The sequence below is a fragment of the Mustelus asterias genome, chromosome 7 (assembly GCF_964213995.1).
Source record: "Mustelus asterias chromosome 7, sMusAst1.hap1.1, whole genome shotgun sequence".
NCBI lineage: Eukaryota > Metazoa > Chordata > Chondrichthyes > Carcharhiniformes > Triakidae > Mustelus > Mustelus asterias.
This window is the reverse complement of record NC_135807.1, coordinates 14,633,470-14,660,960: the sequence shown is the minus strand read 5'-3', so window position 1 is coordinate 14,660,960 and position 27,491 is coordinate 14,633,470. Positions and strand designations below refer to the sequence as shown.

Genomic DNA, 27,491 nt, shown 5'->3' with positions numbered 1-27,491 from the left:
TAACCCCATGCATTTACCCTAGCTAATCCCCTGACACTAAGGGGTAATTTAGCGTGGCCAATCCACTTAACCCACACATCTTTTTGCGGACTTCTCTTATGCATTTGTGTTGGTGATTATGAGGTTCCACAAAGATCCCCAGTGGAGACTTGGAAGGATCCACTGTAAAAGGTCGAGTGTGGTGGTAACCTTAAGAGCAACGCGCATTGGATGGTCTCCTATTCCATGCGGCATGCGATCCTCAAGGAAATTATGACAAATACGAGCTACAACATCCTAAAAAAGTGAAGGAGTCTGCAGAATATTTTGCTCATCTTCAGGTGTAAGTTGCATCTTCTGTAGACCCTTAGTCATGCCAAACGACCTCATTCATTTGGTCCTCCCGCATCAGCGTGATGCCCCACTGGCTCTTGATCCTCAGGGCGATTGTCTTTCCTGAGCTGTGGCAATCGACAACAGGCCCTTCTTCTCCTCATTCACATCAAAGCTGTCAAGAAGGCAGCGTTACTGACATTTGAGATGTAGAGGCCACCCGCCCGCCCCCCCGGCCATGACTGTGTCAGCCATGGCTCTTACCCCCAGGACCCAATTATCTTTATCTACTGGTGGGGCACTTAATTTGCAAGGGGAATGTCATTCTGTTGAGTTGGCCTTTTAATGAGCATTCATGAGATGCAAATGAATGCAAATATGATTCTAACATAGATCAGCGGGCAACGTGACCCACTTTTAACCTGCCATCAAAGTTGGGAGGACAAAACTCCAAAATAATTTCCCACTGCAGGAAATGGACTTTTATCCGTCACACCAAATTTTATGCTCCAATCCGCCACAATTCCCACTGTTGGCAAGAGCGGAAAATTCCACTCAGTCTCCAATTCTCAGAAGGAGGTGTTAGGAATGTTAGGTTTTGTAAATGGCTGTACCTTAGATCATTTAATTCCAAGATAGATTGGAGCTTGTGGTCTAGAAGGTAGCTAATTAGCATTTCTACCTGGGTACAAGGTCCATATTATGCATGCTGCCATGGACATGAGCTTTGGGAAGGGAAAAGTCTAGAAAGCCATTGTAGCATCAGGTTGGAGGTTTTTCAAGCTATCACTGACACATAGACATAATTCAGTTTACAGCCATCGAAGGGGCAGAGTGGGACATAGAAGCAGCCAGCCCCACGCAGCCCTGTCTGCATGGGTTTCCTCCGGGTGCTCCGGTTTCCTCCCACAGTCCAAAGATGTGCGGGTTAGGTTGATTGGCCATGCTAAAAATTGCCCTTAATGTCCTGAGATGCGTAGGTTAGAGGGATTAGCGGGTAAAATATGTAGGGATATGGGGGTAGGGCCTGGGTGGGATTGTGGTCGGTGCAGACTCGATGGGCCAAATGGCCTCTTTCTGTACTGTAGGGTTTCTATGATTCTATGATACACCTAAAGAGAAAATGCTGACTATTGTTCACCATGCAGATTGAAGAAACTGCGTTTGAGAGGATTTAAAGGCGGCTGGAAGATTCGCCTAGCTTGGGCTAGAAGGCGAAATTGCCAGCGTAACCCTCGTCATAGAAATAAATTCTGGGATTATAAGCTATTTAGCTAGAAAGGGAAAATGAAAGAAGCCATTGGGAGCTGAAAATAACTTTGGACTGGTTCTGGGAGGATAAAGTGACCGCTTAAGGGACCGAAAGTCAGAGTCTTTTTCCCAGAGTCAAAGGGTCAATTACTCGGGGGCATAGGTTGAAGTAACAAAAAAATGACCATGGCAGGGCAGTGGATGTTGTATTCTTGGACTTTAGTAAAACCTTTGAGCAAGTTCCTCATGACAGGCTGATACAGGAGGGTGAAGTCATATGGGATCCGAGGTAAGCTGGTAAGATGGATACAGAACTGGCTTGGGCACGGAAAGCAGACAGTAGCATGGAAGGGTACTTTTCTAATTGGAGGTCTGTGACAAGCAGTGTTCCACAAGGATCAGTGCTGGGACCTCTGTTGCTTGTAATATATATATACATATATAAATGATTTCTTAGAATCCCTACAGCACAGAAAGAGGCCATTCGGCCCATCAAGCCTGCACCGACCACAATCTCACCCAGGCCCTACCCCCATACCCCTACATATTTTACCCACTAATCCCTCTAACCTACGCATCCCAGGACACTAAGGACAATTTTTAGCTTGGCCAATCAACCAACCCGCACATCTTTGGACTTGGAGGAAAATGTAGGTGGTCGACCAGTAAGTTTGCAGATGATACAAAAATTGGGGGAGTAGCGGATAGTGAGAAGGATTGTCAGAGGATACAGCAGGATATAAATCGGCTGGAGACCTGGGCCAAAAGATGGCAGATGAAATTTAACCCAGACAAATGTGAGGTGATGTGATTTGGAAGGTCTACTGCAGAAGAAAAGTATACAGTATATGGTAGAATCATTAGAAATATTAGCATGCAGAGGGATCTCGGCGTGCAGCTCCACAGTTCCATGAAGGTGGCAACTCAGGTGAACAAGGTGGTCAAGAAGGCGTATGGCATGCTGGCCTTCAAAAAGTATAGGAATTGGAAAATCATGTTGCAGCTATGTAAGACTTTGGTTAGGCCGTATTTGGATTACTGTGTATAATTCTGGACAGCCACACTACCGGAAGAACGTTGATGCATTGGAAAATGTGTAGAACAGATTTACCAGGATGTTGCCTGGTTTGGTGGATATGGACTACGAAGAAAAGGGGAGGGGGGCACAGTGATTAGCACTGCTGCATCACAGCGCCCGGGACCTGGGTTCAATTCCCTGCTTGGGTCCCTGTCTGTGTGGAGTTTGTACATTCTCCCAGTGTCTGCGTGAGTTTCCTCCAGGTGCTCCATTTCCTCCCACAGTCCAAAGATGTGCGGACTAGGTGCATTGGACATGCTAAATTGTGTCCTGAGATGTATAGGTTAGAGGGATTAGCGGGGTTAATACGTGGGGTTATAGGAATAGGGCGTAGGCGGGATTGCTGTCGGTGCAGACTCGATGGGCCAAATGGCCTCCTTCTGCACTGTAGGGTTTCTATGGTTAAACTTGGATTGTTTTCATTGGAGCGTCGGAGGATGAGGGGGGTCCTGATAGAGATTTACAAGATTATGACAGGCTTGGATAAAGTGGATAGTCTTTGGGGTGTATGGGGTGTCAGGGAGAGGTAGCGCCTCTGGTGTGGGAACATGTCGTGTCCTTTTTAGGGTGGTTTGTCCACCTTTGGTCCCCACCTGGCACTCAGCTCTCACCTCTGGCTCCCCGTAGCTGTTTGCATGCGACAGCGGCCACACCCCGGGCAACGGCTTTGACAAGCCGACTAAACCAGGTGAGGGTAGCCGATGGGTCTCAACCCTCGGTGAGAATGGGAGATGTCTATCCCAGCATATGAGGACAGACTCCGGCGGATCGAGCAGACGAGACCAATGGAAGGTCCAACAGTCAAGAAGGCGGTCTCTGCAAGTGTCGTGGAACACGAAGAGCAGGACAAGACACAGTAGACGTCCTGGTCACCCATTGCGCCTAGTCCCATCTCCAGCTGTCTCGACTGTTGTCTTGCCACTGGATCCAGATGGGAATTGGGGAGAGAGAGCGAGGCTGACGCTGCGCAACTCTCCCTCACTGTAATCCAAATCACGCGCTAGTTTCGATAGCATCATCATCACCGTCCTGTTCAACCTTTGACGTCCTGTGGCGATGGGCGAGCGACGAAGCAGCAGGTGTGGATACACTGGGAGCTGTAGTCACGGACCTGCACACAGGCGGCTCAGGTCTAATGGTCGCTTTCCGCTGACTGTAGCGGCAGTGAAACTCAGTGTCTACCTGGGTGAATGAGCAGACCTCTTCAAGAACGCACTGCTCACCTCTGTAGAATGAGGAAGGGGCTAGAAAAGGTGCCCTAAACATTACCTGCTTCACTACACCCTGGCCAGTTTACCGCGGCTGGTGGGGATCCCATTTTGCAGTCGAAAAAACAAAATAAAACACAAGGTGACACTGCTCACCATTGGCATTTGGAACGTGCGGACGCTTTTGGACAACCCTACAGCAGATAGACCAGAGAGAACAGCCTTAGTTGCGAGAGAGCTTGCAAGATACAACATTGACATTGCAGCCCTGAGTGAAACTCGTCTTGCCAACATAGGTCAGCTGACTGAAAGTGGAGGTGGATACACTTTTTTCTGGAGCGGTCGCGGCAGCGATGAGCGTTGTGATGCTGGAGTTGGATTCGCCATCAGGAGTCACCTTGTTCGGAAACTTGCTAGTCTCCCCAAGGGAGACCGGCTTATGACATTACAGCTTCCTCTACAGAACAGAAGTCAAGCCACCCTGATCAGCGCTTATGCCCCCACAATAAACAACCGGACGAGATGAAAGACAAGTTCTGCGAAGAACTAGACGCCCTACTATCAGCAGTGAGCAGTACCGACAAGCTGATCTTGCTTGGCGACTTCAATGCAAGAGTAGGGTGTGACTCTGCATTCTGGCCGGGAGTCACTGGGAGGCATGGAGTAGGCAAGTGTAACAGTAATGGCCTACTCTTAATGAAGACCTGTGCAGCACACGCCTTCCTCATCACCAACACAACCTTCCATCTGCCTACCCGCAATAAGCCCTCCTGGATGCACCCCCACTCTAAGCACTGGCATCTTATCGACTATGTCATTGTCAGGAGAAAAGACAGGCAGGATGTCAGAGTGACCAAGGCCATGTGTGGTGCTGACTGTTGGACAGATCACAGGCTCATTGTCTCCAAAATGAGGCTCCGCATCAGACCCAAGAGGCGACCACAAGGAAGCAAGGTTATGAAAGGAATCAATGTGGCCAAGCTAAAGAACTCCAGCTTAGCTTCAGCACTGGCTGGAGACTTAGAAACCAAGCTTGCTGACCCACACCTCGCAGGCAGCGCTGAGGACGACTAGGAACGCTTCAGGGATGCTGTCCATTCATCTGCACTGAAGATGCTCGGGCCCTCTACCCGCAAGCAGCACGACTGGTTCGATGAGAACGATGTGGAGATACAGGCTCTACTTGTTGAAAAGCACCGTCTTCATCGTGCCTGTCAGAATGACCAATCATCAGCTGCCAAGAAAAACGCCTTTACCAGTGCTCACAGGACAGTCCAGAATAAACTGTGTAAAATGCAGGATGCTTGGCTGAGCGCCAAGGCAGATGAAATATAGGGAGATGCTGACATAAACAATTTGAAATGGTTCTATGAAGCCCTCAACACTCTCTACGGACCTCAATCTCTCAGGAGTTCCCCCCTCCTAAGTACAGATGGTACAACTCTCATTACAGAGAGGGCTCAGATCCTGCAGAGATGGGCTGAACACTTTGAAGCCGTCCTCAACCGACCATCATCTATTAACGATGAGGCGATAGACAGGATTCTCCAGGTTGATATCAACAGCGCCATGGTTGACCCACCAGTAGTAGCCGAAGTCACGAAAGCTGTTAGCCAGCTATCTAGTGGCAAAGCCCCAGGGGCAGACGCCATACCCGCAGAGATCTACAAAGCTGCTGGTCCTGTACTTATCGAGAAGCTCACCGAGTTGTTCCAGTCCTTTTGGAAGCAAGGATCCATTCCCCAGGAACTTAAAGGTGCTTCCGTCGTACACCTCTACAAGAGGAAGGGCAATCGGCAAGTATGCGACAACCATCAAGGAATCTCGCTGCTCTCCATCGCTGGAAAAACCCTCGCAAGAGTCCTGCTAAATTGTCTGGTCACTCATCTGGAGCTGGGCCTGTTTCCAGAGTCACAGTGTGGCTTCCGCAAAGGTCACGGGATTATTGACATGATTTTTGCCACGCGCCAACTTCAGGAGAAGTGTCAGTAACAGAATCATGAGCTCTACACAATCTTTGTTGACCTCGCGAAAGCCTTCGACACTGTCAGCCGACAAGGCCTGTGGAGGATCATGTCAAAGTTCGGCTGCCCCCCCAAATTCATTCAGATGGTACGCCAGTTCCATGATGGCCAGAGTACTGGACGGCGGAGAATCCTCTGAGGCATTCCCAGTCACCAATGGTGTCACAGGGCTGTGTGCTCGCACCCACACTGTTCAGCATGATGTTTACTGCCATGCTGAATAATGCCTTCCAGGACAGTGTTGCTGGAATCAGCCTTAAGTACAGAGTGGATGGGAAGCTCTTCAACCGGAGGAGACTTCAAGCTATTACCAAAGTGAAGGAGACTGTTCTGAGAGACTTCCTCTTTGCCGATAACTGCGCCCTGTATACTGGCTCAGAGCCAGAGAGTCAAGTCGGCATGGACAAATTTTCAACGGCTTGTGACAACTTTGGTCTTTTTAATGTTGATGGTGAGTCCAAAGTCATGCACCAGCCTGCTCTTCATGCACCGTACACAGAACCCATAATCACAATCAAAGGGCAGAAACTACAGGCAGTGGACCAGTTCACTTATCTTGGCAGTACCCTCTCCCGAGCAGTGACTATTGATACAGAAGTTAACTGCAGAATAGCAAAGGCAAGCTCTGCTCTCGGTAGACTGCGTTCCACTGTATGGCAACGTCAAGGAATCATCCCAGCAACAAAACTGAAGGCCTACAGCGCCGTGGTACTCACTACCCTCCTGTATGCCTGTGAAACGTGGACTGTGTATCGAAGGCATCCAAGACAGATCAATCATTTCCACATGACTTGTCTTCGCAGAATAATACGCATCAGATGGCAAGACAAAGTACCAGACACTGAAGTCCTCTCTAGAGCAAGTCTACCATCAGTCCACACACTGCTGATGAGAGCACAGACCCGGTGGGCAGGTCATGTCATCCGTATGCCGGGCGAGCGCATACTCAAGCAGCTCCTTTTTAGGGAACTCTCTGCTGGAAGACGCTCGCATGGAGGGCAGTAGAAACGTTACAAAGACACACTCAAGGCCTCCCTGAAGTCGCTTGACATAGACACGATCACCTGGGAAACGCTGGCACAAAACTGCCCTACCTGGCGCTGCCTCATCCACAAGGGCTGTCAAGCTTATGAAGCAAGGTGCAATGCTGAAGCACAACTTAAGCACGAGCTGCGCAAGTCCAGAGCCACCAGCGCAACAACCACAGCGCCTACACAAGCCTGCCCAATATGTGCCAGGACATTCCGTGCCCGAATTGGCCTGATCAGTCATCTTCGGACACACCGCATCCAGCCTCGTAATGACTAATGGTGTCGTGTTCCTCATCGGCGACGATGGACGAACAACAACAGGGTTTCTATGGTTAAACTTGGATTGTTTTCATTGGAGCGTCGGAGGATGAGGGGAGACCCGATAGAGGTTTATAAGATTATGACAGGCTTGGATAAAGTGGATAGTCAAAGTCTTTTTCCCAGGGTCGGAGGGTAAATAACTTGGGGGCATCGCTTGAAAGTGAGAGGGGGAAAGTTTAAAAGAGATGCAAGGGGCAAGTTTTTCACACAGAGGGTGATGAATGCCTACAGAGCACTGCTAGAGAAGTTGGTGGAAACAGATTCTATAATAACGTTCAAGAAGCATCTGGATGGATACATGAATAGACAGGGAATAGAGGGATATGGACCCCAAAGATGCAAGAAAACATGAGAGGGGCATCTGCGTCGGTACAGACTTGGTGGGCTGAAGGGCCTTTTCCTAAAGTTTATTAGTCACAAGTAGGCTTGCATTAAAACTGCAATGAAGTTACTGTGAAAACCCCCTAGTCGCCACACTCCGGCGCCTGTTTGGATACACTAAGGGAGAATTTAGCATGGCCAATGCACCTAACCAGCACATCTTTGGAGCATGGGAGGGAACCAGAGCACCCAGAGGAAACCCATGCAGACATGGGGAATCGAACCAGGGTCACTGGCGCTATGAGGCAGCAGAGCTAACCACTGTGCCACCATGCCGCCCTTGTGCTGTACTGTTCTTTGTTCCATAAAGTATGCCCATGACGTGGCATTTTCAGTTGCATTAAAAGCTAAATGGGAGTTCATTTTCCGTCATTTAGAGTAGAAGTCGTTTCCTGGATGGCGTTTACACAGTGTTGCTTTTAGTTAGCTTCCCCCCACTTTTTAAAAAAATGGGATGTGAACGCTTCTGGCAAGGCCAGCATCCATTGCCCATCCCTAATTGCCCTTGAACTGAGTGGCTTGCTAGGCCATTATGAGTCAACCACATTGTTGAGGGTCTGGAGTCACGTGTAGGACAGACTAGATAAAGATTGCCGATCCCTTCCTCACAGGGCATTAGTGAACCAGATGGATTTATACGTCAATCCATGGAAGTTCCTGTGGTGACTATTACTGAGACTAACTTCCAATTCGGCTTATTAATTAAATTCACATTTTACCAGCTGCGGAGTGGGATTTGAACCTGTTTCCAGAGACATTGCTTAGGCTTTAGATTACTAGACCAGTGACATTACCCAGTACACCAGTCTCCCCACCTTGTTACAGCAGCAGTCTTAGACCATGAAATCTTTACATGTGATCATTTCAGTCAGCTACTGGAAATTCAAATATCCTTTTAAAAGTTATCAGTCTCTGCAGCGTTTATAACAACTCAATATAGACTCCTAAGGTTGTTGAATCAATCCATTTTGCATTTTAACAGAATACAAAATCTGTAGTGGATGATTGAGATGTCATAAAGATCATTTGCCATTACAGTTATTTCTAGCTCGCATCCAAGTGAACAAAGCTAATAACTGCACTGCCTGCTCACATTATGAGCTTATTTTCCTCAAAGCTCTGGATAAACAGGCATCTTAAAGCAACAGTAAAATCTGTGGTAATAGGTTGACGCTTTGTTTCTCATCTCATCATCTTAGAGTTGGATTTTGTCTAAAATGGCACCTCACCTTTGGAATTTTGGCTCCAAGTTCTTGATACTGATTGGGATTCTTTAGAAAATTGACAAATTCCATTATTTCCAACTTTGCTTCCTCACATCCTGCCACATCTTTGAACTTGACGTCAATTTCATCCTTGAGAACCTTTGCTGTCGTTTCACCAACACTGAACAGTCCACCCATGCCACGTCCAGACCGACCCACACCCGCTGCTCCTCTTCTCAAGGTAAACAGCAGAAACCCAATGATCAGGATAGTAGGGAGCATACTCAGTAGAAAGGAGCTAAGAGATGAATAGAAACGACAAATTCAAATTAGAACATGTAAATTTGAGAAATAATTTTTAAAATGACTTTACCCAAGAAAGCCTAAAAAAAAAATCAGCATTTCTGAATTTTGCAGTGAATTACTTTGGAACATCAGCAATGCAAAATAATAAACATTCGTGCAATCAAATAAAAATAAGATTCAATGTTTGATGGATATCATTTTATAATTAAAATAGTCCTCGTTGTAAATTGCTGGCACATGTTCAATGGCATTAGATTCAGAATCCAATAATTACAAGTTCCAACCATAACGGACATTTATATACGACTTTTAAGATGAATCCTCTATTGCTACAATTTTTTTGGATTTAAATCAGAACAAAAATTATTCCATGTATTTATGCAACATGATAAATCAATGCACAATATTAGGAAATTTTCATTAATCGAGTATCATTAATTTGTGATTTTGGCATTTGCAAAGAACACTCAAATATTCAAAACACTGAAAATGCAACACCTTCTAGAAAGAAATATACTTTAAAAATTCATAAATTGTGATCTTCAGACTCATGCAGCTTATGACTATAACTGGAAAGCTGAGATAGAGCTGGAATGCCAATGCTCGAGACGTTGCAGTAGACTCAGATTCATGTCAATGATTTGCCACGGGAAGCTTCCAACCCTTAGGCATGTATCGTAAGTAATGTTGCTACAATCCAGACAACAGATCCTCAACTGCCCTTTCTGTTAAGTATGGCTCCAAAAAATGGTGTTTTGGGGGTTGGGGGAGGAGCTCCTTTTTATTTCATTTATCAGATGATACCCAATCAAGAAAAGAAACTGAAGTTTACACAGTGGATATGTGATGGGGAGCAGATGAATGGTGAGGTTTGGAGATTCAAGAGTAACAAAGAGGGTGGGTGAAGGATGATGGGTGGCAGATTTCCAGGGTGCCGGGAGGGCAGCTTGAAGAGGACAGTTGACCAAGTGGTTGGATCGAGGATCACCAGAGGCAGGGCAAGGGTGATGGAATAAGGTTTGAGAGTGATGCAGTGAACTCAAAGTTGACTAAGGAATAGCTTGCAATTCCAGGGTCATTTTAAAAAAGTAGTGGGATAAGAGCACCACTGGCAGAGCCAGCATTTATTGCCCATCCCTAACTTCCTAGGGCGGCACGGTAGCACAGTGGTTAGCACTGCTGCTTCACAGCTCCAGGGACCTGGGTTCGATTCCCGGCTTGGGTCACTGTCTGTGTGGAGTTTGCACATTCTCCTCGTGTCTGCGTGGGTTTCCTCCGGGTGCTCTGGTTTCCTCCCACAGTCCAAAGATGTGCGGGTTAGGTTGATTGGCCATGCTTAAAAAAAAAATTGCCCTTAGTGCCCTGAGATGTGTAGGTTAGAGGGATTAGTGGGTAAATATGTAGGGATATTGGGGTAGGGCCTGGGTGGGATTGTGGTCGGTGCAGACTCGATGGGCCGAATGGCCTCTTTCTGTACTGTAGGGTTTCTATGATTTCTATGATTTGAACAGAGTTGCTTGCTAGGCCGTTGCAGAGGGCAGTTAAGAATCAACCACATTGCTATGGGTCTGGCATCACAAGTAGGCCACAAGAACATAAGCAATAGGAGCAGGAGTACACCACATAGCCCACCGAGCTTGTTCCACCATTTAATACAATCATGGCTGACATTGGGCTTCAACTCCACTTTCCTACCTCTCCCCATATCCTTCTATCCCAGTTTTAAGTATGTTCAACAATGCACTATCCACTATCATCTGGGATAGAGAATTCCAATCTCTTTGAGCAAAACAATTTCTCCTCATCTCAGTCCTAAATGATCAGCCTCTTACCTTGAGACTCTGCCCCCATGTTTTAGACTCCCCAACCAGCGGAATCAATTCCCCAGCTTCTACCCTGTAAAGTCACTTCAGAATGAGATCACCTCTCATCCTTCTCCAGAGCCAGAGAATAAAGACTTAATTTACTCAGCCTCTCATAGGACAAAACCCTGATCCAATGAACCAATCTAGTGAACCTTAACTGTATCACCTCCAAAGCAAGTAAATCCTTTCTTAAATATGAAGACCAAAACTACACACTGTGTTCCAGATGCAGATACACTGAAACCTTGTACAACTCTAGCAAGACTTCTTTATTCCTGTCCTTCAAACCCCTTGCAATAAAGGCCAACGTGCCATCTCTCATCATTCCATACACTCTCCTGCAAATAGTACAACTGCTCACAGCACGAGCTGGCACCCATACATGCAGTCCACATGTTCCATCTGGTGCTGAGGTCCAGAACCCAAATTACTGGTGTATCTCTTCACCCACACATTTACATTGCTTGATGCCCCCATAAGAACCATTTTTCAGAGACTACATCGTGCCATTTATACTTGCGTTGTTCACCCTTTTGTGGCATTATCTTGCAAATGGACCCCAAGGCTGCTAGCCTCTGCAATCTTCGTCCAGGTTGCCTTGGTCAGTAAGGAGAGTCTCCTGCTACCTTCACTCAGAAACAGGACCTCCCAGTGTTCCTGGTCAGACATGCTAGAGTAGAACCTGCAGTGGGGCATTGGTAAAACATGGGATCACTTGCACTTGCAAAGTCCCATGCTTTGACTGGGGTGACAGCAGATGCTCAATAGCAACAAGTGGGTGTGGGAGGGGGTAGCAGCTCCAGGGATCCAAGTATGGCAGGTGTAGAGTGGGTGGCAGCAGTTCTAGTTCAAAATCCTCCTCTCACGACAGGCAGAAAGGTGGGAGGAATTGCAGGGAGTGGATGCTTGTCCGGCTGTCATTTAAATATGGCACCCAGAGGCGCCATGAGGTAATGGTGGCAATTGTAAATGCTCCATCATTGATGGTTGTGTCTTCAGTTGCCTTGATCCAATGCTCTGAAATTTCCCTCCTTACATCTTAAAATCTACTTCTTTGACCAACATTTCTGTCATCTGACCTAATACCTCAAGTGGCTTGGCAATGGTGAAACCATGATCAAGTGGGTCATGAGGCAGCCCATTGCTCTTGGGGTATGCTGATGTCTGCGATGGTGGTTTGCCCAGGCTAGGATAGAGTAAAGGATCAAGGTAGCCAATGAAGCTAAACCAAAGCTTTATCTGATGCAATTTTTTAAAGCCGTCTCAGCCTTTGGGTTAACATGAAGCATTAGGTCAAGCCCGGGAGAGGGTGCAATGTTTCATCACGTCAGCTTGGATCTTGTTTGTCCCTCACATGGGGACCATGAATTGGATTCAATTTGAAGTGGGTTTTTTGGTTGCAATAAAAGTACAGAAAGGTACAAAAAAAATCTCAAGTGGCTTGGTGGCATACTTTGTTTTGTAATCCTCCTATGAAGCACATTGAAACGTTTCATTATGTTAAAAGTGATATAAAATACAAGTTACTTTTGTTGTAAAATCAACTGAGGCTGAGAAAGGAAACACTGAGTTTTTGTTAATCCTTTCATGCAAATAACTTTACAGCTGCAATGTGGTTAATCTTCCCAGAAAAAACAGTGCAGGTTCATTGGACAATTTCCTTTTACCAGCACAGGCTGCCTGAGACTTGGAGGATTTGCTTTCTCGGGCAAGTCCAAATATGAGCATAAGTTGAATATTAGATCCGAATTTTCATTTCCTAGTCAAAACGCAACAGGCTAATAATAGCTCATTTGTAACTAGTGGTTAGCACTGCTGCCTCACAGTGCCAGGGACCCGGGTTTGATTCCAGCCTCGAGTGACTGTGTGGAGTTTGCACTTTCTCCCGGTGTCTGCGTGGGTTTCCTCCGGGTGCTCCAGTTTTCTCCCACCGTCCATAGATGTGCAAGTTAGGTGCATTGGCCATGCAAAATTCTCCCTCAGTGTACCCGAACAGGTGCCACTAGGGGATTTTCACAGTAACTTCATTGCAGTGTGAATGCAAGCCTACTTGTGATACTAATAAATAAACTTCAGAAATAGATATTGAATTCATTGTAGTTCTTGCAGAAATCAAGACATTTGGCTGAAGGCTTGTGAAAACATTCTAGTTTATGTAATGCTGTATGCCAGGAAAGAGAACAAAGCCACTCACAAAGTGGTTTACCCCTTTAGCCATTTCTTTCTTCTGTACAGTAATCCTTTCCACATTAAGGATGTATAGAATTTTGATTTTTGTTTTCGTTACAGAAAATTAACATTTACAGGAAGAAATTGAGGACATTAAGGAAATCTAATCAAACTGAAAGTGAAAATCATACCCTTTTAAATAAAACAATTAAGTATCAAGAGGTACATTCCTTACCCATCACTTTCCGTTGAATATACTACAGGTATCCTGTTTTCACCTTCTATGCCCTGTTCCTGCTGCGCAGTCTCCAGATTCCGCTCAAAGGTGTCCACACTACCGATGTTAAACCATACATACTGTTGCAAATTTAAAGTAGATCAAAGCGTGAGCAATTAAAGGTTGAAACTGATTATATTGTCACCGAAAGCATACGTCACATCCTAATTAGTTTGTCTGAAAATTGAAACTCGTTAGCTTAAAAATGCCCCCCCCCCCACCCACTAGCTCTCGGAGTATCGCTCCTTCTTTTCACTCACCTGAAGAAGGAGCGACACTCCGAAAGCTTGTGCTACCAAATAAACCTGTTGGACTTTAACCTGGTGTTGTGAGACTTCTTACTGTTATGTAGACAAACATAGTGGTCAATTTGTTCATGGCATATAGTAAAGAGATAAATGATCTGTTAATCGGTTACAGTGGTGTCGGTTGAGGGATAATGGTTGGCAAGGCGGGCAGGTAAGTGGAGCTGAGTCCACAAAAAGATCAGCCATGATCTTATTGAATGGTGAAGCAGGCTCGAGGGGCCAGATGGCCTACTCCTAGATCTTATGTTCTTGTGTTATGCTAAGGACCCCGGCAGATATTCACTGCTCTTTGAATACTGCCATCTTCAGTTTAACATCACCCAAATGCTGACAATTCTGAAGATGTGCCACTCCTTCAAAACTGTGCTGACATGTCAGCCTCGATAACCTGCACTTGTCCTCCTGAATTCACAACTTCTGATCCAGAAGAGAGAGCCACAACTGAGCCAAGTAAACACTTGCCTCTCAATCAGGTGATAGTCCAAGGCAACAGGGTGTATATTTTTCCAAAGATTATCAGACATGAGAGAGCTTGTCTCAGTTTTGACATAATTCTAACAAGGCTTTTTATTCTACACCTGGATTAGACATTGCACATTAGTCACACTTTGCCTCACACGCTATAAATGCTCTCATATATAGCCACTGATACAAAGCACAAAAAAAAGATATCTGACAAAAGATAGAATGCTCACAAAGTAATTATTTGCTTAAGAACTGCAGAAAGACGTAAACAATGCACAGCTTGAGTGATGGGTCCGAGACAGTTCTGTGATTAAAAGGCTGAATCTAATCATGTACCATTCCAAGATAAGCCACCACTCAGAGTAACCATTAAGAATGAGAATAGAACTGTAATCTCCGTTAGAATACGCAGAAACTATGTTTGTTACTATTTAGATTTTGCTTCAGGCACCAACACAGAATCATTGCACATTGACCCAGGTTTTACAGTCAGTGGCAAAACACTGCTGCAGATTGTCGACCTTGCAGTCAGCTGTCCACAAAGATCTAGCAGTCTTTGTGATATGAATTTCACCTTTCCCAACATCAGTGTAAACCTGGCACCAAATCAAGGGGATCCCAGCAATGGCAGCCCATGTCCAAATGCAGCAAGACCTTTGGTCAGCTTTGGGCTCACCTGTGGCAAGTAACATTTGTGCCAGACAAGTGCCAGGCAATGGCTATCTCCAACAAATGAGAATCTAACCATCACCCTTGACATTCCATGGCAGTGCTATCGACGACTCCCCCACCATCAACATCCTGGGGGTCAGCACTGAATAAAAACTGAACTGGGCTATCCATATAAATACAGTGGCTATAACAGCAGGTCAGAGGCGAAAAATCCTGCAACAAGTAACCCACCTGACTCCCCAATGCCAGTCCACCATCTACAGGACACAAGTTAGGAGAGTGATGGAATACTCTCCATTTGCCTGGATGATGGAAGCTCCAACAACATTCAAGAAGCTTGACATCATCCAGGACAAAGCAGTTTGCTGGATTACCACCCCATCCACAAACATTCAATCCCTCCACCACCAATGCACAGTGGCAAGTGTGTACCATCTACAAGATATAGTGCTGGAACTTACCAAAATTCCTTAGGCAGCACCTTCCAAACCCATGACCGCTACCATCTAGAAGGACTGCTGACACATGGGAACACCACCATCTTTAAGTTCCCTTCCGAGTCACTCATCATCCTGATTTGGAAATATATTGCCGGACCTTCACTGTTGCTGGCTCAAAACCCTGGAATTATTCCCTGTGGGTGTACGTACACCACATGGACTGCGGTGGTTTAAGAAGGCAGCTCACCACCACCTCCTCAAGGGCAATTCGGGATGGCCAATAAATACTGGCCAAGCCAGCACCACCATGAATGGATTTTAAAAAGAGTGATGTCAACCACAAAGGTTTGCAACTAGTCACTTTGAAGTATTCTCATTAGATAGCAAAACCAGGGGAAAAACGCAATGATTATCTATCACTTTGTGATTTCAGTTTACAAAGAATGAAATTGGGCCGTACAATTTGGATTAAGGTACAACCTGAAATATCATAAGCTTTAATATATTAAAAAATCCACATTTTTAATTTTTCTAATGGAGAAACTTCACATCCCCAAATATATAATATGCAACAGGGTGTGACTTTTTCAAGAGATTTTACAGTGGGGCTGTTAGTGTAAAAGGCATATTCCCATTTGTTCAATGATTTCTAATGGATTGCAGTCTGTAAGGATTTCAACAGTGCACCCTGAGACGTATAGAACCACTGACAGCAACTTCTGGATTTCCATGTTTAACTGCGCATGTGCGGCCTCCAGAAGTTGCTGCCACTTTGCAGCCATTACCACGACAAAACCAGGCTATTACCTCAGCTATACTAATGTACCGGTTATAGTATTGAACTAGCAACCCATTTGGTCATAAGCTCAATTCCCACCATGGAAAGTTGTGAAAATGAATTCAATAAACCCGGTAAGTTGTGGACTGGCACAAGAAAGGTTGTCATGATGTGGAGATGCTGGCGTTGGACTGGGGTAAACACAGTAAGAAGTTTAACAACACCAGGTTAAAGTCCAACAGGTGTGGCTTTTGCTACCAAATAAACCTGTTGGACTTTAACCTGGTGTTGTTAAACTTCTTACAAGAAAGGTTGACCATGAAAAAAGTTGCCAATTCCAAAGGTGTGCGAGTTAGGTTGAGTGACCAAGCTAAATTGCCCTTAGTGTCAGGGGGACTAGCTAGGGTAAGTAAATGGGGTTATGGAGATAGGGTCTGGGTGGGATTGTGGTTGGTGCAGACTCGATGGGCCAAATGGCCTCCTTCTGCACATTAGAATGACTATGAATCTAATTCATTACAAAAACTCAACTGCAGCCTTCCAGAGAAGGGAGCTGAGCAACTTCATCCAATCTATATGCGGCTCCAATTCCACACCAGATGGGCCTTCTAAAGTAGTCTAGGTTACAACAAATTTAAAAGCAATACTGCAAGAAAGACTGTAAATGTAGATGCCTTGCTAGCATACCTAGTCATTTATACATTGGGATTCTACTGCAGTTCCCTTCACCTACAAGCTCATTTCAATTTCATGGTTTGGCAGATGGGATCATCCTATCATGTTTCCGAATTCATTCTGCTGTTTTCCTCTGCCTTCGCTGCCCCATTTATTTTTGCGTATGAGCCGACAGCTCCTCAAATCACGTTTTCTCACTGAAATTGTTCTTAACCAATTTGTCCTTGCGGAGGATGGATTGGATCTTGTCAGCGGTGTTATTTTAAGTAGGCTCTACAAAGTGAAAGCTGCAGCATGTGACAACCCGTCAGTCACCCGGCAGAAAGAATTCAACACCCGTTACATGACTTGGTTGAAAATATTTCACGGATGTGATAAGAATGCTGCACATGAAAGCAATGAATCCGAGACCTTCACAGTTTAGAAGGAAGCTATTCAGCCTATTGTGGTTTTGTCAGTTCATTGTAGTGAAATTCAAAACTAATCACTGCACAAAGAAATCCTCCAAACAACTCGCATAGTCCTCAAAATATTAAACTGATGAACATTCTTTACTCAGGGAAATAATTGTTTTCTCTTAAGGCTATGAGATTCTTCAGAATTTAAAAACAAGCTCATAAATCACTTAGTCTCAATATCCCAAGTTCTTCTCATATATCTCATATTTTTTGATCACTAAATGATCAAAAAATGAGATATATAAGAACTTGAAATTTGCGTTCTATGTGCTCTATGGCTTTATTGTCCTTTAAATATTAAAGCACCCAAAACTGTAGACAATACACCAACTCATGACTTCTTTCTTCTTATATTCTATGTATGAAGTTAGTCAGCTTAATATTGGTAGCAGAAAGAAAATCAAAATCCAACTAAAAGAGAAAACCAAAAAAATATAATACTGAAAGGTCCACATGGAGTACAAACGGGAAAGTTTTGTTTGACTAATTTCATTGGGTTTGAGTTAACGTAGAGCAAGCCACTCAGTTGAATCAAACCACTCTGAAAAAGTCACCACTGGGGATTTGTGCCAAAATTGGGAGAACTGTTCCACCGACTACTCAGGAAACAGCCTGGCATAGTCATTCTCACAGAATCATACCTTTCAACCAATGTCCCAAACTCCCCCATCACTATCCCCAAGCATGTCCTGTTCAGCCAGCAGAACATACCCACCAGAGTTAGCTGTAGAGTCAAGAGGGAGTGATCCTAGGAGAACCAAACATGAACTATGGACCTTATGAAATCTCAAGGCATCAGGTCAAGCACATCCTGAAACTCTAAAGCCTGTTCACCAACTACAAGACAAAAGTGAGGCCTGGTATGGAGAACCTACCACAGGCCTGGATGACTGCAGTTTTCCAAAAACACTCGAAGCTCAATCCTATCATGAACAAAACTGTCCGTTTAATAGGCACCCCATGCATCACCTTAAACATTCACTCCTTCTACCATGTACACCATCTCAGGATCGGCTGCAGCAACTCGCCAAGTATCCTTCAACAGCACCTTCTAACACACTGTCACTACCACCGAGAAGAACAAAGCCAGAAGGCCCTGGGGAACACCCACCATCTGCACGTTTCTCTCCAAGTCACACACCATCTTGACTTGGAAATCCATCATTATTCCTTCAGTGTCACTGGATCAAAATCCTGGAACTTCCTCACTCTCAGCACTGTGGGTGTACCTACACCACATGGACTGCAGTGGTTCCAGAAGGCAGCTTACCACTACCTTCTCAAGCAGAATTAGGAATTTACAACAAATGCTGGATTCCCATTGGCACCCACGCCTCATGACTGAATTAAAAAAACAAAGGGGGCGGTTCTCCCAGCCCGCTGCGCTGCTCGGCACGGACCTGATTTAAATATTAATATCGCATTTGCATCCTATTAGCAGGCCAGGGACTTAAGTCTCCGGGCCCGCTAGCATCTCTCCACTCCCCCCCCACCAAGCCAGGAATAGTTCACTCCAGCAGGGTTTACAACAGCTCCCCACTAACGGGGAGCTGGCAGCCTAACCTTGCTGGAGTGAAGGGAGGCCATGGAGGCACCCCCAGGCGGTCAGGGGTAAGCCTGGCCCCTGGCACTGCCCAAGGGGCACCTTGGCAATGCCCATTGGGCATCAGGCAGTGCCAAGGGACGGGGCTGGGTGGGGCGGGGAAAGAAGAGATCAGTGGGGGTTGGGAGTCCCGCTGCCACTCTGCATAGGGGTCAGTGGCAGAGGGTGGGAAGGGGCTGATTGGGGCTGGCAGGGGACATCGGGAGACCAATCTGGGAGGCCAGCGAAGGAGGGGTGGGGGCCCCGCCCCCAGATTTTCAGTGTGAATCTCCCTGAGGCACTCTGCAATGCACAGAGTGTGGGAGATTCATTTTGAAAATCCCGCCAAAAAAAAAATTCATGAATTACTCCCATTTTCGCACAAATTCGGCACTTACAATTTTTTGGGGAGAATCCTGGCCAAAATAAACAAGGGTTATGCCGTAGCTATAATAAACTTTGAATTCCCAAAGGCCTTCAGTAAGGTATTAAATAATAGACTAATATGCAAGGTCAATTCACAAGGAGTAAGGGACAGGTAGAAGAAAGGATAGACAGCTGCCTGCAAAACAGAAAGCAGAGTGGTGACAAAGAGTAGCTGCAAAGAGAATGGCACGGTGGCACAGTGGTTAGCACTGCTGCCTCACAGCGCCAGGGACCCGGATTCAATTCCCGGCCTGGGTCACTGTCTGTGCAGAGCTTGCACATTCTCCCGTGTCTTTGTGGGATTCCTCTGGGTGCTCCGGTTTCCTCCCACAGTCCAAAGATGTGGGAGTTAAGTTGATTGGCCACGCTAAATCACCCCTTAGTGTCAGGTGGATTAGCAGGGTAAATATATGGGGTATGGGGATAGAACCTGGATGAGATTGTTGGCGGTGCAGGCTCGATGGGCCAAATGGCCTCCTTCTGCGCTGTAGGGATTCTGTGATCCTATTCAGACTGGCAGAAGTGGAGTTTCACATGGATCCGTGCTGGGTCGGGTATTGTTCAGAATTAATGTTAACAACTGAAACTTTGGAATCACTCCTTGGAAGTGATTTGGAATGTTTTATAATGGCTCTATATAAATGCAAGTCATTGTTGTTGTTTACTTAGTGCATATCACAAATTATAACAATGCTCCACGTGGAACTTTGGATATGTATAAAGCCAACTTACCCCATCCACAGTTAATTTTTCAGGAGAAAAAACTACTCTGACATAGCGTTTGTTTACTACTTCCAATCTGTCCACCTAGCAACGAGAAAAGAAGAAAATATAATTAGTCTTTAAAAAACCTTCAATCCACCAAATTACCTTCATCTTTATACTCCCAAAATATAAACCCAAAGAACGAACGAGTCTTTCATAAACCCATTTATAAGAGTTTCAACACAAAATAGTAAGATTTACAATGATAGTAAAAGATGCAATATTTTTCAATTAGTCTAGATTCAGAATGGTCTAGTTACACAACTTTTATTAAAGAAAAACTATTAATCATTTAATCTATTAATCAGTTAAACTATTAAACATTTAATAAAAAACTATTAATCATTTAATCTATTAATCAGTTAAACTATTAAACATTTAATAAAAAAGAAGTCTCAAAAAAGTGCATGTTCCTGCTCTGCCCAAGGCTGCAAGAAACTACAAAAGGTCGTGAATGAAGCCCAATCCACCATGCAAACCAGCATTGACTCCGTCTACACTTCCCGCTGCCTCGGCAAAGCAGCCAGCATAATTAAGGACTCCACGCACCACGGTCATACTCTCTTCCACCTTCTTCCATCGGGAAAAAGATATAAAAGTCTGAGGTCACGTACCAACCAACTCAAGAACAGCTTCTTCCCTGCTGCCATCAGACTTTTGAATGGACTTACCTCGCATTAATTTGATCTTTCTCTACACCCTAGCTATGACTATAACACTACATTCTGCGCACTCTCCTTTCCTTCTCTATGAACGGTATGCTTTGTCTGTATAGTGTGCAAGAAATAATACTTTTCACTGTATACTAATACATGTAAGGAGTCTAACAACACCAGGTTAAAGTCCAACAGGTTCATTTGGTGGCAAACGCCATGTACTAATACATGTGACAATGATAAATCAAATCAAATGATGCAACTGCATGAATAATTTTGTGCCCAAAATTGTGCTTCCACACTTCCTCTACACAGCAATTTCTGCCTTGCTCTACATGTTCTTGGATACACTATTTGGGAATCAACACCCTCCCCCCCCAAATTTTCCATATTTTTGGATTTACTGAAATTGAAATTACTGCCAGTCAACCTTTCCACGTTGAAATCCTCTTAAGAAAACCTCTGCTTACTATCCCGAGCAGTTTCACACGTAGGTGTATTCAATGTTGTGGAGCATTCTAATGTCACAAGGTCATTTGATACCTAAATATCTGAAAAGTACACCTTACAAGCTGGGTTTACAGAACACCAACGGAAAACACTTTCCGGCAACCAAATGAAAAAGATTCCAAATTAGGTAACCATTCCAATTCAGGGATTTCTTATTTAGTGTTTGGTAATGCTCATTTTCAACACATTTGCTTCCTGAACCTTCGATAAGCACCACGCTCACTGGCACTTTAAACATGCAGAACTCCTTTAAAATAGAACTCGAATGGTGCCTGCAGAGCCAAGCTGATTTCTTCTGGCTGAGCTGAACACTTGAATAGGATTCACTCAATCAATTATTTATAACGCTGGTAATCCAATGACAGCTGTCTACTGTACGGCACGCACACTGTTCCAAATTTAGAAAAAGGAATGCCAGATTTCAATGCAAAAGAGGTGCCTCAGAGTAAATCAGCGCTTTAAGCAGGCAGTCAAAATTTAAAGTTTATTTATTTATGTGTCACAAGTAGGCTTACATTAACAGGACAGTGAAGTTACTGTGAAAATCCCCTAGTCACCACACTCTGGCACTTGTTCAGGTAGACTGAGGGAAAATTTAGCACGGCCAATGCACCTAACCAGCACGTCTTTCAGACTGTGGGAGGAAACCGGAGCACCTGGAGGAAACCCACACAGACACGGGGAGAATGTGCAGACTCTGCACAGTGACCCAAGCCAAGAAGCAAACCCTGGTCCCATTGTGCCACCGTGCATTTCTATCTATATGTCAGCATTTATCAAGACAAATCTGTGTTTTCTGTTCACAGGGAATGGAGGTTGTTGGGCATTAATTGGTCAATTTGGTTAAAAAATGGCACAGCAATCGACGAGAACCAGTATTAGTGTTAGAGTGGGACGAACAGCTATCAGAATTAACCAGATCAACTGTTAAGCACCAAAATCAATGAATCAAATCCCAAGGTACATTTTATAAACAACAGTCCTTCAAAAAACTAAACCCTTCTTGGACAAAAACCTAAAGATAAAAAGAAACAATAAAGAGAATCGGACATGGGATAGCCAAGCGAAATAGGTGTGCGGTGAAACAGATGTGCTAAGTAGCAGTTATTTTATAGCAATGAGCAGAGGATGTGAGAATTTTCACAATTAGATGAACCCAGCATCTGATATCTTTTCCCAAAGATAGGGGAGTCTAAAACTTGAGGGCATAAGTTTAAGGTGCGAGGGGAGATATACCAAAGCATCCAGAGGGGCAATTCTTTCTCTCAGAGGGTGGTGAGTATCTGGAACAAGCTGCCAGAGGCAGTAGTAGAGGCGGGTACATTAGACAGTTACTTTTTTTTTATTCATTCGTGGGACATGGGTGTCGCTGGCTGGCATTGCCCTTGAGAAGGTGGTGGTGAGCTGCCTTCTTGAATCGCTGCAGTCCATGTTCTGTGGGTTGACCCACAATGCCATTCGGGAGGGAATTCCAGGATTTTGACCCAGCGACTGTTAAGGAACGGCGATATATTTCCAAGTCAGAATGGTGTGTGGCTTGGAGGGGAACTTGCAGGTGGTGGTGCTCCCATGTATCTGCTGCACTTGTCCTTCGAGATGGAAGTGGTCATGGGTTTGGAAGGTGCTGTCTAAGGCTCTTTGGTAAGATAGGTATAGGCCAAATGCGGGCAATTGGGACTAGCTTAGTGGTAAAAACTGGGCAGCATGGACAAGTTGCACCAAAGGGTCTGTTTCCATGCTGTAAACCTCTATGACTCCAGCAAAAGTAGTGAAAATTGCTCTACTTATGTAGGAATAGGGTAACTCTTTTATAGTTGTTGCCAAAAAAAGTTACTTTTTCAAAATGTTGCAATTGTTTCGAGTAACCACAAAGTATTTGTCAATGTTTTATAAATTTCACAATGAAAAACAACCAAAGAACAATACAGCACAGGAGCAGGCCCTTCGGCCCTCCAAGCCCACGCCGCTCCCTGGTCCAAACTAGACCATTCTTTTGTATCCCTCCATTCCCACTCCGTTCATGTGGCTAAGTCTTAAACGTTCCCAGTGTGTCCGCCTCCACCACCTTGCCCAGCAGCGCATTCCAGGCCCCCACCACCCTCTGTGTAAAATACGTCCTTCTGATATCTGTGTTAAACCTCCCCCCCCGTCACCTTGAACCTATGACCCCTCGTGAATGTCACCAGCGGCCTGGGAAAAAGCTTCCCACCGTTCACCCTATCTATGCCTTTCATAATTTTATACACCTCTATTAGGTCACCCCTCATCCTCCGTCTTTCCAGTGAGAACAACCCCAGTTTACCCAATCTCTCCTCATAACTAAGCCCTTCCATACCAGGAAACATCCTGGTAAACCTTCTCTGCACTCTCTCTAAAGCCTCCACGTCCTTCTGGTAGTGTGGCGACCAGAACTGGGCGCAGTATTCCAAATGCGGCCAAACCAACGTTCTATACAACTGCAACATCAGACCCCAACTTTTATACTCTATGCCCCGTCCTATAAAGGCAAGCATGCCATATGCCTTATTCACTACCTTCTCCACCTGTGACGTCATCTTCAAGGATCTGTGGACTTGCACACCCAGGTCCTTCTGCGTATCTACACCCTTTATGGTTCTGCCATTTATCGTATAGCTCCCTCCTATGTTAGTTCGACCAAAATGCATCACTTCGCATTTATCTGGATTGAACTCCATCTGCCATTTCTTTGCCCAAATTTCCAGCCTATCTATATCCATCTGTAGCCTCTGACAATGTTCCTCACTATCTGCAAGTCCAGCCATTTTCGTGTCGTCCACAAACTTACTGATCACCCCAGTTACACCTTCTTCCAGATCGTTTATATAAATCACAAACAGCAGAGGTCCCAATACAGAGCCCTGCGGAACACCACTAGTCACAGGCATCCAGCCGGAAAAAGACCCTTCGACTACCACCCTCTGTCTTCTGTGACCAAGCCAGCTCTCCACCCATCTAGCCACCTCCCCCTTTATCCCATGAGATCCAACCTTTTGCACCAACCTCCCATGAGGGACTTTGTCAAACGCTTTACTAAAGTCCATATAGACGACATCCACGGCCCTTCCCTCGTCAACCATTCTAGTCACTTCTTCAAAAAACTCCACCAGGTTAGTGAGGCACTACCTCCCTCTCACAAAACCATGCTGACTATCATTAATTAGTTTATTCCTTTCTAAATGCGCATACATCCTATCCTCTCCAACAACTTCCCCACCACGGACGTCAAGCTCACCGACCTATAATTACCTGGGTTATCCTTCCTACCCTTCTTAAATAACGGGACCACATTAGCTATCCTCCAATCCTCTGGGACCTCACCTGTGTCCAGTGACGAGACAAAGATTTGCGTCAGAGGCCCAGCGATTTCATCTCTCGTCTCCCTGAGCAGCCTTGGATAGATTCCATCAGGCCCTGGGGATTTGTCAGTCTTTATATTCCCTAAAAAACCTAACACTTCCTCTCTTGTAATGGAGATTTTCTCTAACGGGTCAACACTCCCCTCCGAGACACTCCCAGTCAACACATCCCTCTCCTTTGTGAATACCGACGCAAAGTATTCATTTAGGATCTCCCCTACTTCTTTGGGCTCTAAGCATAATTCCCCACTTTTGTCCCTGAGAGATTGTTTCCCTGACAACCCTTTTGTTCCTAACGTATGAATAAAATGCCTTGGGATTCTCCTTAATCCTGTCTGCCAAGGACATTTCGTGACCCCTTTTTGCCCTTCTAATTCCTCGTTTGATTCTTTCCTACTTTCTTTGTATTCCTCCAGAGCTCCCTCTGTTTTTAGCTGCCTGGGCCTAACGTACGCCACTCTTTTCTTTTTGACCAATCCCTCAATTTCCCTGGTTATCCACGGTTCTCGAATCCTACCCTTCCTATCCTTCTTTTTTGCAGGCACATGCCTATCCTGCAGCCCTAACAACTGTTCCTTAAAAGACTCCCACATGCCAGATGTGGATTTACCCTCAAACAGCTTCTCCCAATCAGCAGCTGCCAATTTCTGCCTAATCCCACTAAAATTAGCCTTGCCCCAATCCAACACCTTACCCTTGGGACACCACTCATCCTTTTCCATCACTATCCTAAAGTTAACAGAATTGTGGTCACTATTTGCCACATGTTCCCCTACCGAAACTTTGAAGACCTCACCGGGCTCATTCCCCAGTACTAGGTCCAGAATAGCCCCCTCTCTAGTCGGACTATCTACATATTGTTCCAAAGAACCTTCCTGTACGCATTTTACAAATTCCTCCCCATTCAGACTCCCAGCCCTATGCGATTTCCAGTCTATACCAGGGAAATTGAAGTCTCCCACTACAACAACCTCCCACTACAACAACCTCCACGACATGTTGCAATTTTATTGGAAGAACCTGGAGGATAATCCCTAATTTACAGTAAAAATCCTGGAAATCCACAATAAAGATATTCAGAGACCATTAACCAGTAAACCTAATCATGCTGCCTCTATATTCGTGGAGCTGAATATTAGGAAGTAGAATTTCAGCTCAAAAAAAATTCCACCTGAACGTATATTTGTAGATAAGCAGAAAATAGTTTGAATTATGAAGACATGTGTACATTTTACATAAAGTTCCCTTCTCTATCTAGAATAACAGTACGTTTTGCAATAATTAGGCAATCATAGTATTTTATCACTTACAATTCCTTTAGAAAGGTAATTATTCACAAAGTCTTTCCAAGTAACTTCTCTGCCGGTATTTCTGAAGAAAAGGTAATAAGTAACAGTTGCCCAAAATGCAGCCCCTCCTATAAAGTAAAATCGAAATTCTTTATCGTCCCATGGAATATCGCCCTAGAAAGTAAGAATAAAGGGATCTCAAATAGTGCCTGATGTAAGTGAAGTACAACATTCATAAATGTCCATCAAACTGTATGCAATAAATATCTGCTCCACTAAAATGAAGAACCTTCAACCAACTGATAAGATCCTAAAAAACAGGAGCAGTGGTAGCTCATTCGGTCCTTCAGATTTGCTTTTCTGTTCAAGATCATGGCTGATCTGATTGTGGCCTTAATTCCTTCCTGCCTGCCATCCACCCACCCCAACCCCCCTCCTAGAAAGGAGGGGGATGGGGGTTCCAGTGGAAAGGCGGGGGGGGGGGGGGGGGGGGGGGGGCACCTTCTAAACGGTGAAAAGTTAGAAACAGTGGATGTAACTGGAGGCGATGGCCTATTATCGCTAGACTATTAATCCAGAAACTCAGCTACTGTTCTGGGGACCCGGGTTCGAATCCCGCCACGGCAGATGGTGGAATTTCAATTCAGTAATAAACATCTGGAATTAAGAATCTAACGATGACCATGAAACCATTGTCAGAAAAACTCATCTGGTTCACTAGTGTCCTTTAGGGAAGGAAATCTGCCGTCGTTACCTGGTCTGGCCTACATGTGACTCCAGAGCCACAGCAATGTGGTTGACTCTCAATTGCCCTCCAAAGGCAACTCGGGATGGACAATAAATGCTGGACACAAATGTCCCACGAATGAATTTTTTAAAAAAGTCTGAAGAGACTGGGGGTCCAGGTACCTAACTCATTAAAATGTCATAAACAGGTACAGGAAATAATCAAAAAGACTAGTCTATGTATCTGGAGGCCTAGAATAGGGGTCACAGTTTTAAAGTAAGGAGTCGCCCATTTTAGATGGAGATGAGGGGAATATTATCTCAAAGGGTCGTAAGTCTTTGGAACTCTTCCTCATAAGGTGGAGGAAGCAGAGTCCTTGAATATCGAGAAAAAATTCATTTATGATATGTTGGCATCCCTGACAATGCCAACATTTATTGCCCATCGCCAGCTGCCCTTAAGGCGGCGGTGGTGAGCTGCCTTCTTGAACCGCTGCAGATGTAAGTACACCCACAGTGCTGTTAGGGAGGGAATTCCAGGATATTGACCCAATGACAGAAGGAACTGCAATATATTTCCAAGTCAAGTTGGTGAGTGACTTTGAGGGAAACATCCAGGTGGTGTTCCCAGCTGTCTGCTGCCCTTGTCCTTCTAGATGATACTGGTAGTGGGACTCGAAGGTGCTGCCTAAGGAATCTTGGTGAGTTCCTGCAGTGCATCTTGTAGGTGGTACACACGGCTGCCACTGTTTGTCAGTCATGGATGGACAAACTGCTCCACCATTCAATGAGATTATGAATGATCTGTAATGATAATTGTCAACTCCACATTCCCACCTTGTCCCCATAAGTTTTGATTCCTTTACCGATTAAAAATATGTCTATCTCAGCCTTGAACATGCCTGAATACCCAGCCTCCACAGCACTCTGTGGTAA

At 45.0% G+C, this 27,491-nt stretch overlaps 1 protein-coding gene across 1 annotated transcript in view; it reads right to left on the bottom strand.

Annotated features, from left to right (window-relative positions):
• afg3l2 (AFG3-like AAA ATPase 2) overlaps nt 1–27,491 on the bottom strand; it is a 71,779-nt gene that overhangs the window by 33,832 nt on the left and 10,456 nt on the right. The window contains exons 5-8 of the mRNA XM_078215697.1: nt 25,851–26,003; nt 19,965–20,039; nt 13,387–13,508; nt 8,836–9,109 (exon numbers count right to left, since the gene is read on the bottom strand). Coding sequence (XP_078071823.1) covers nt 8,836–9,109; nt 13,387–13,508; nt 19,965–20,039; nt 25,851–26,003 — 624 coding nt within the window. The remainder of the gene's footprint in view (nt 1–8,835; nt 9,110–13,386; nt 13,509–19,964; nt 20,040–25,850; nt 26,004–27,491) is intronic.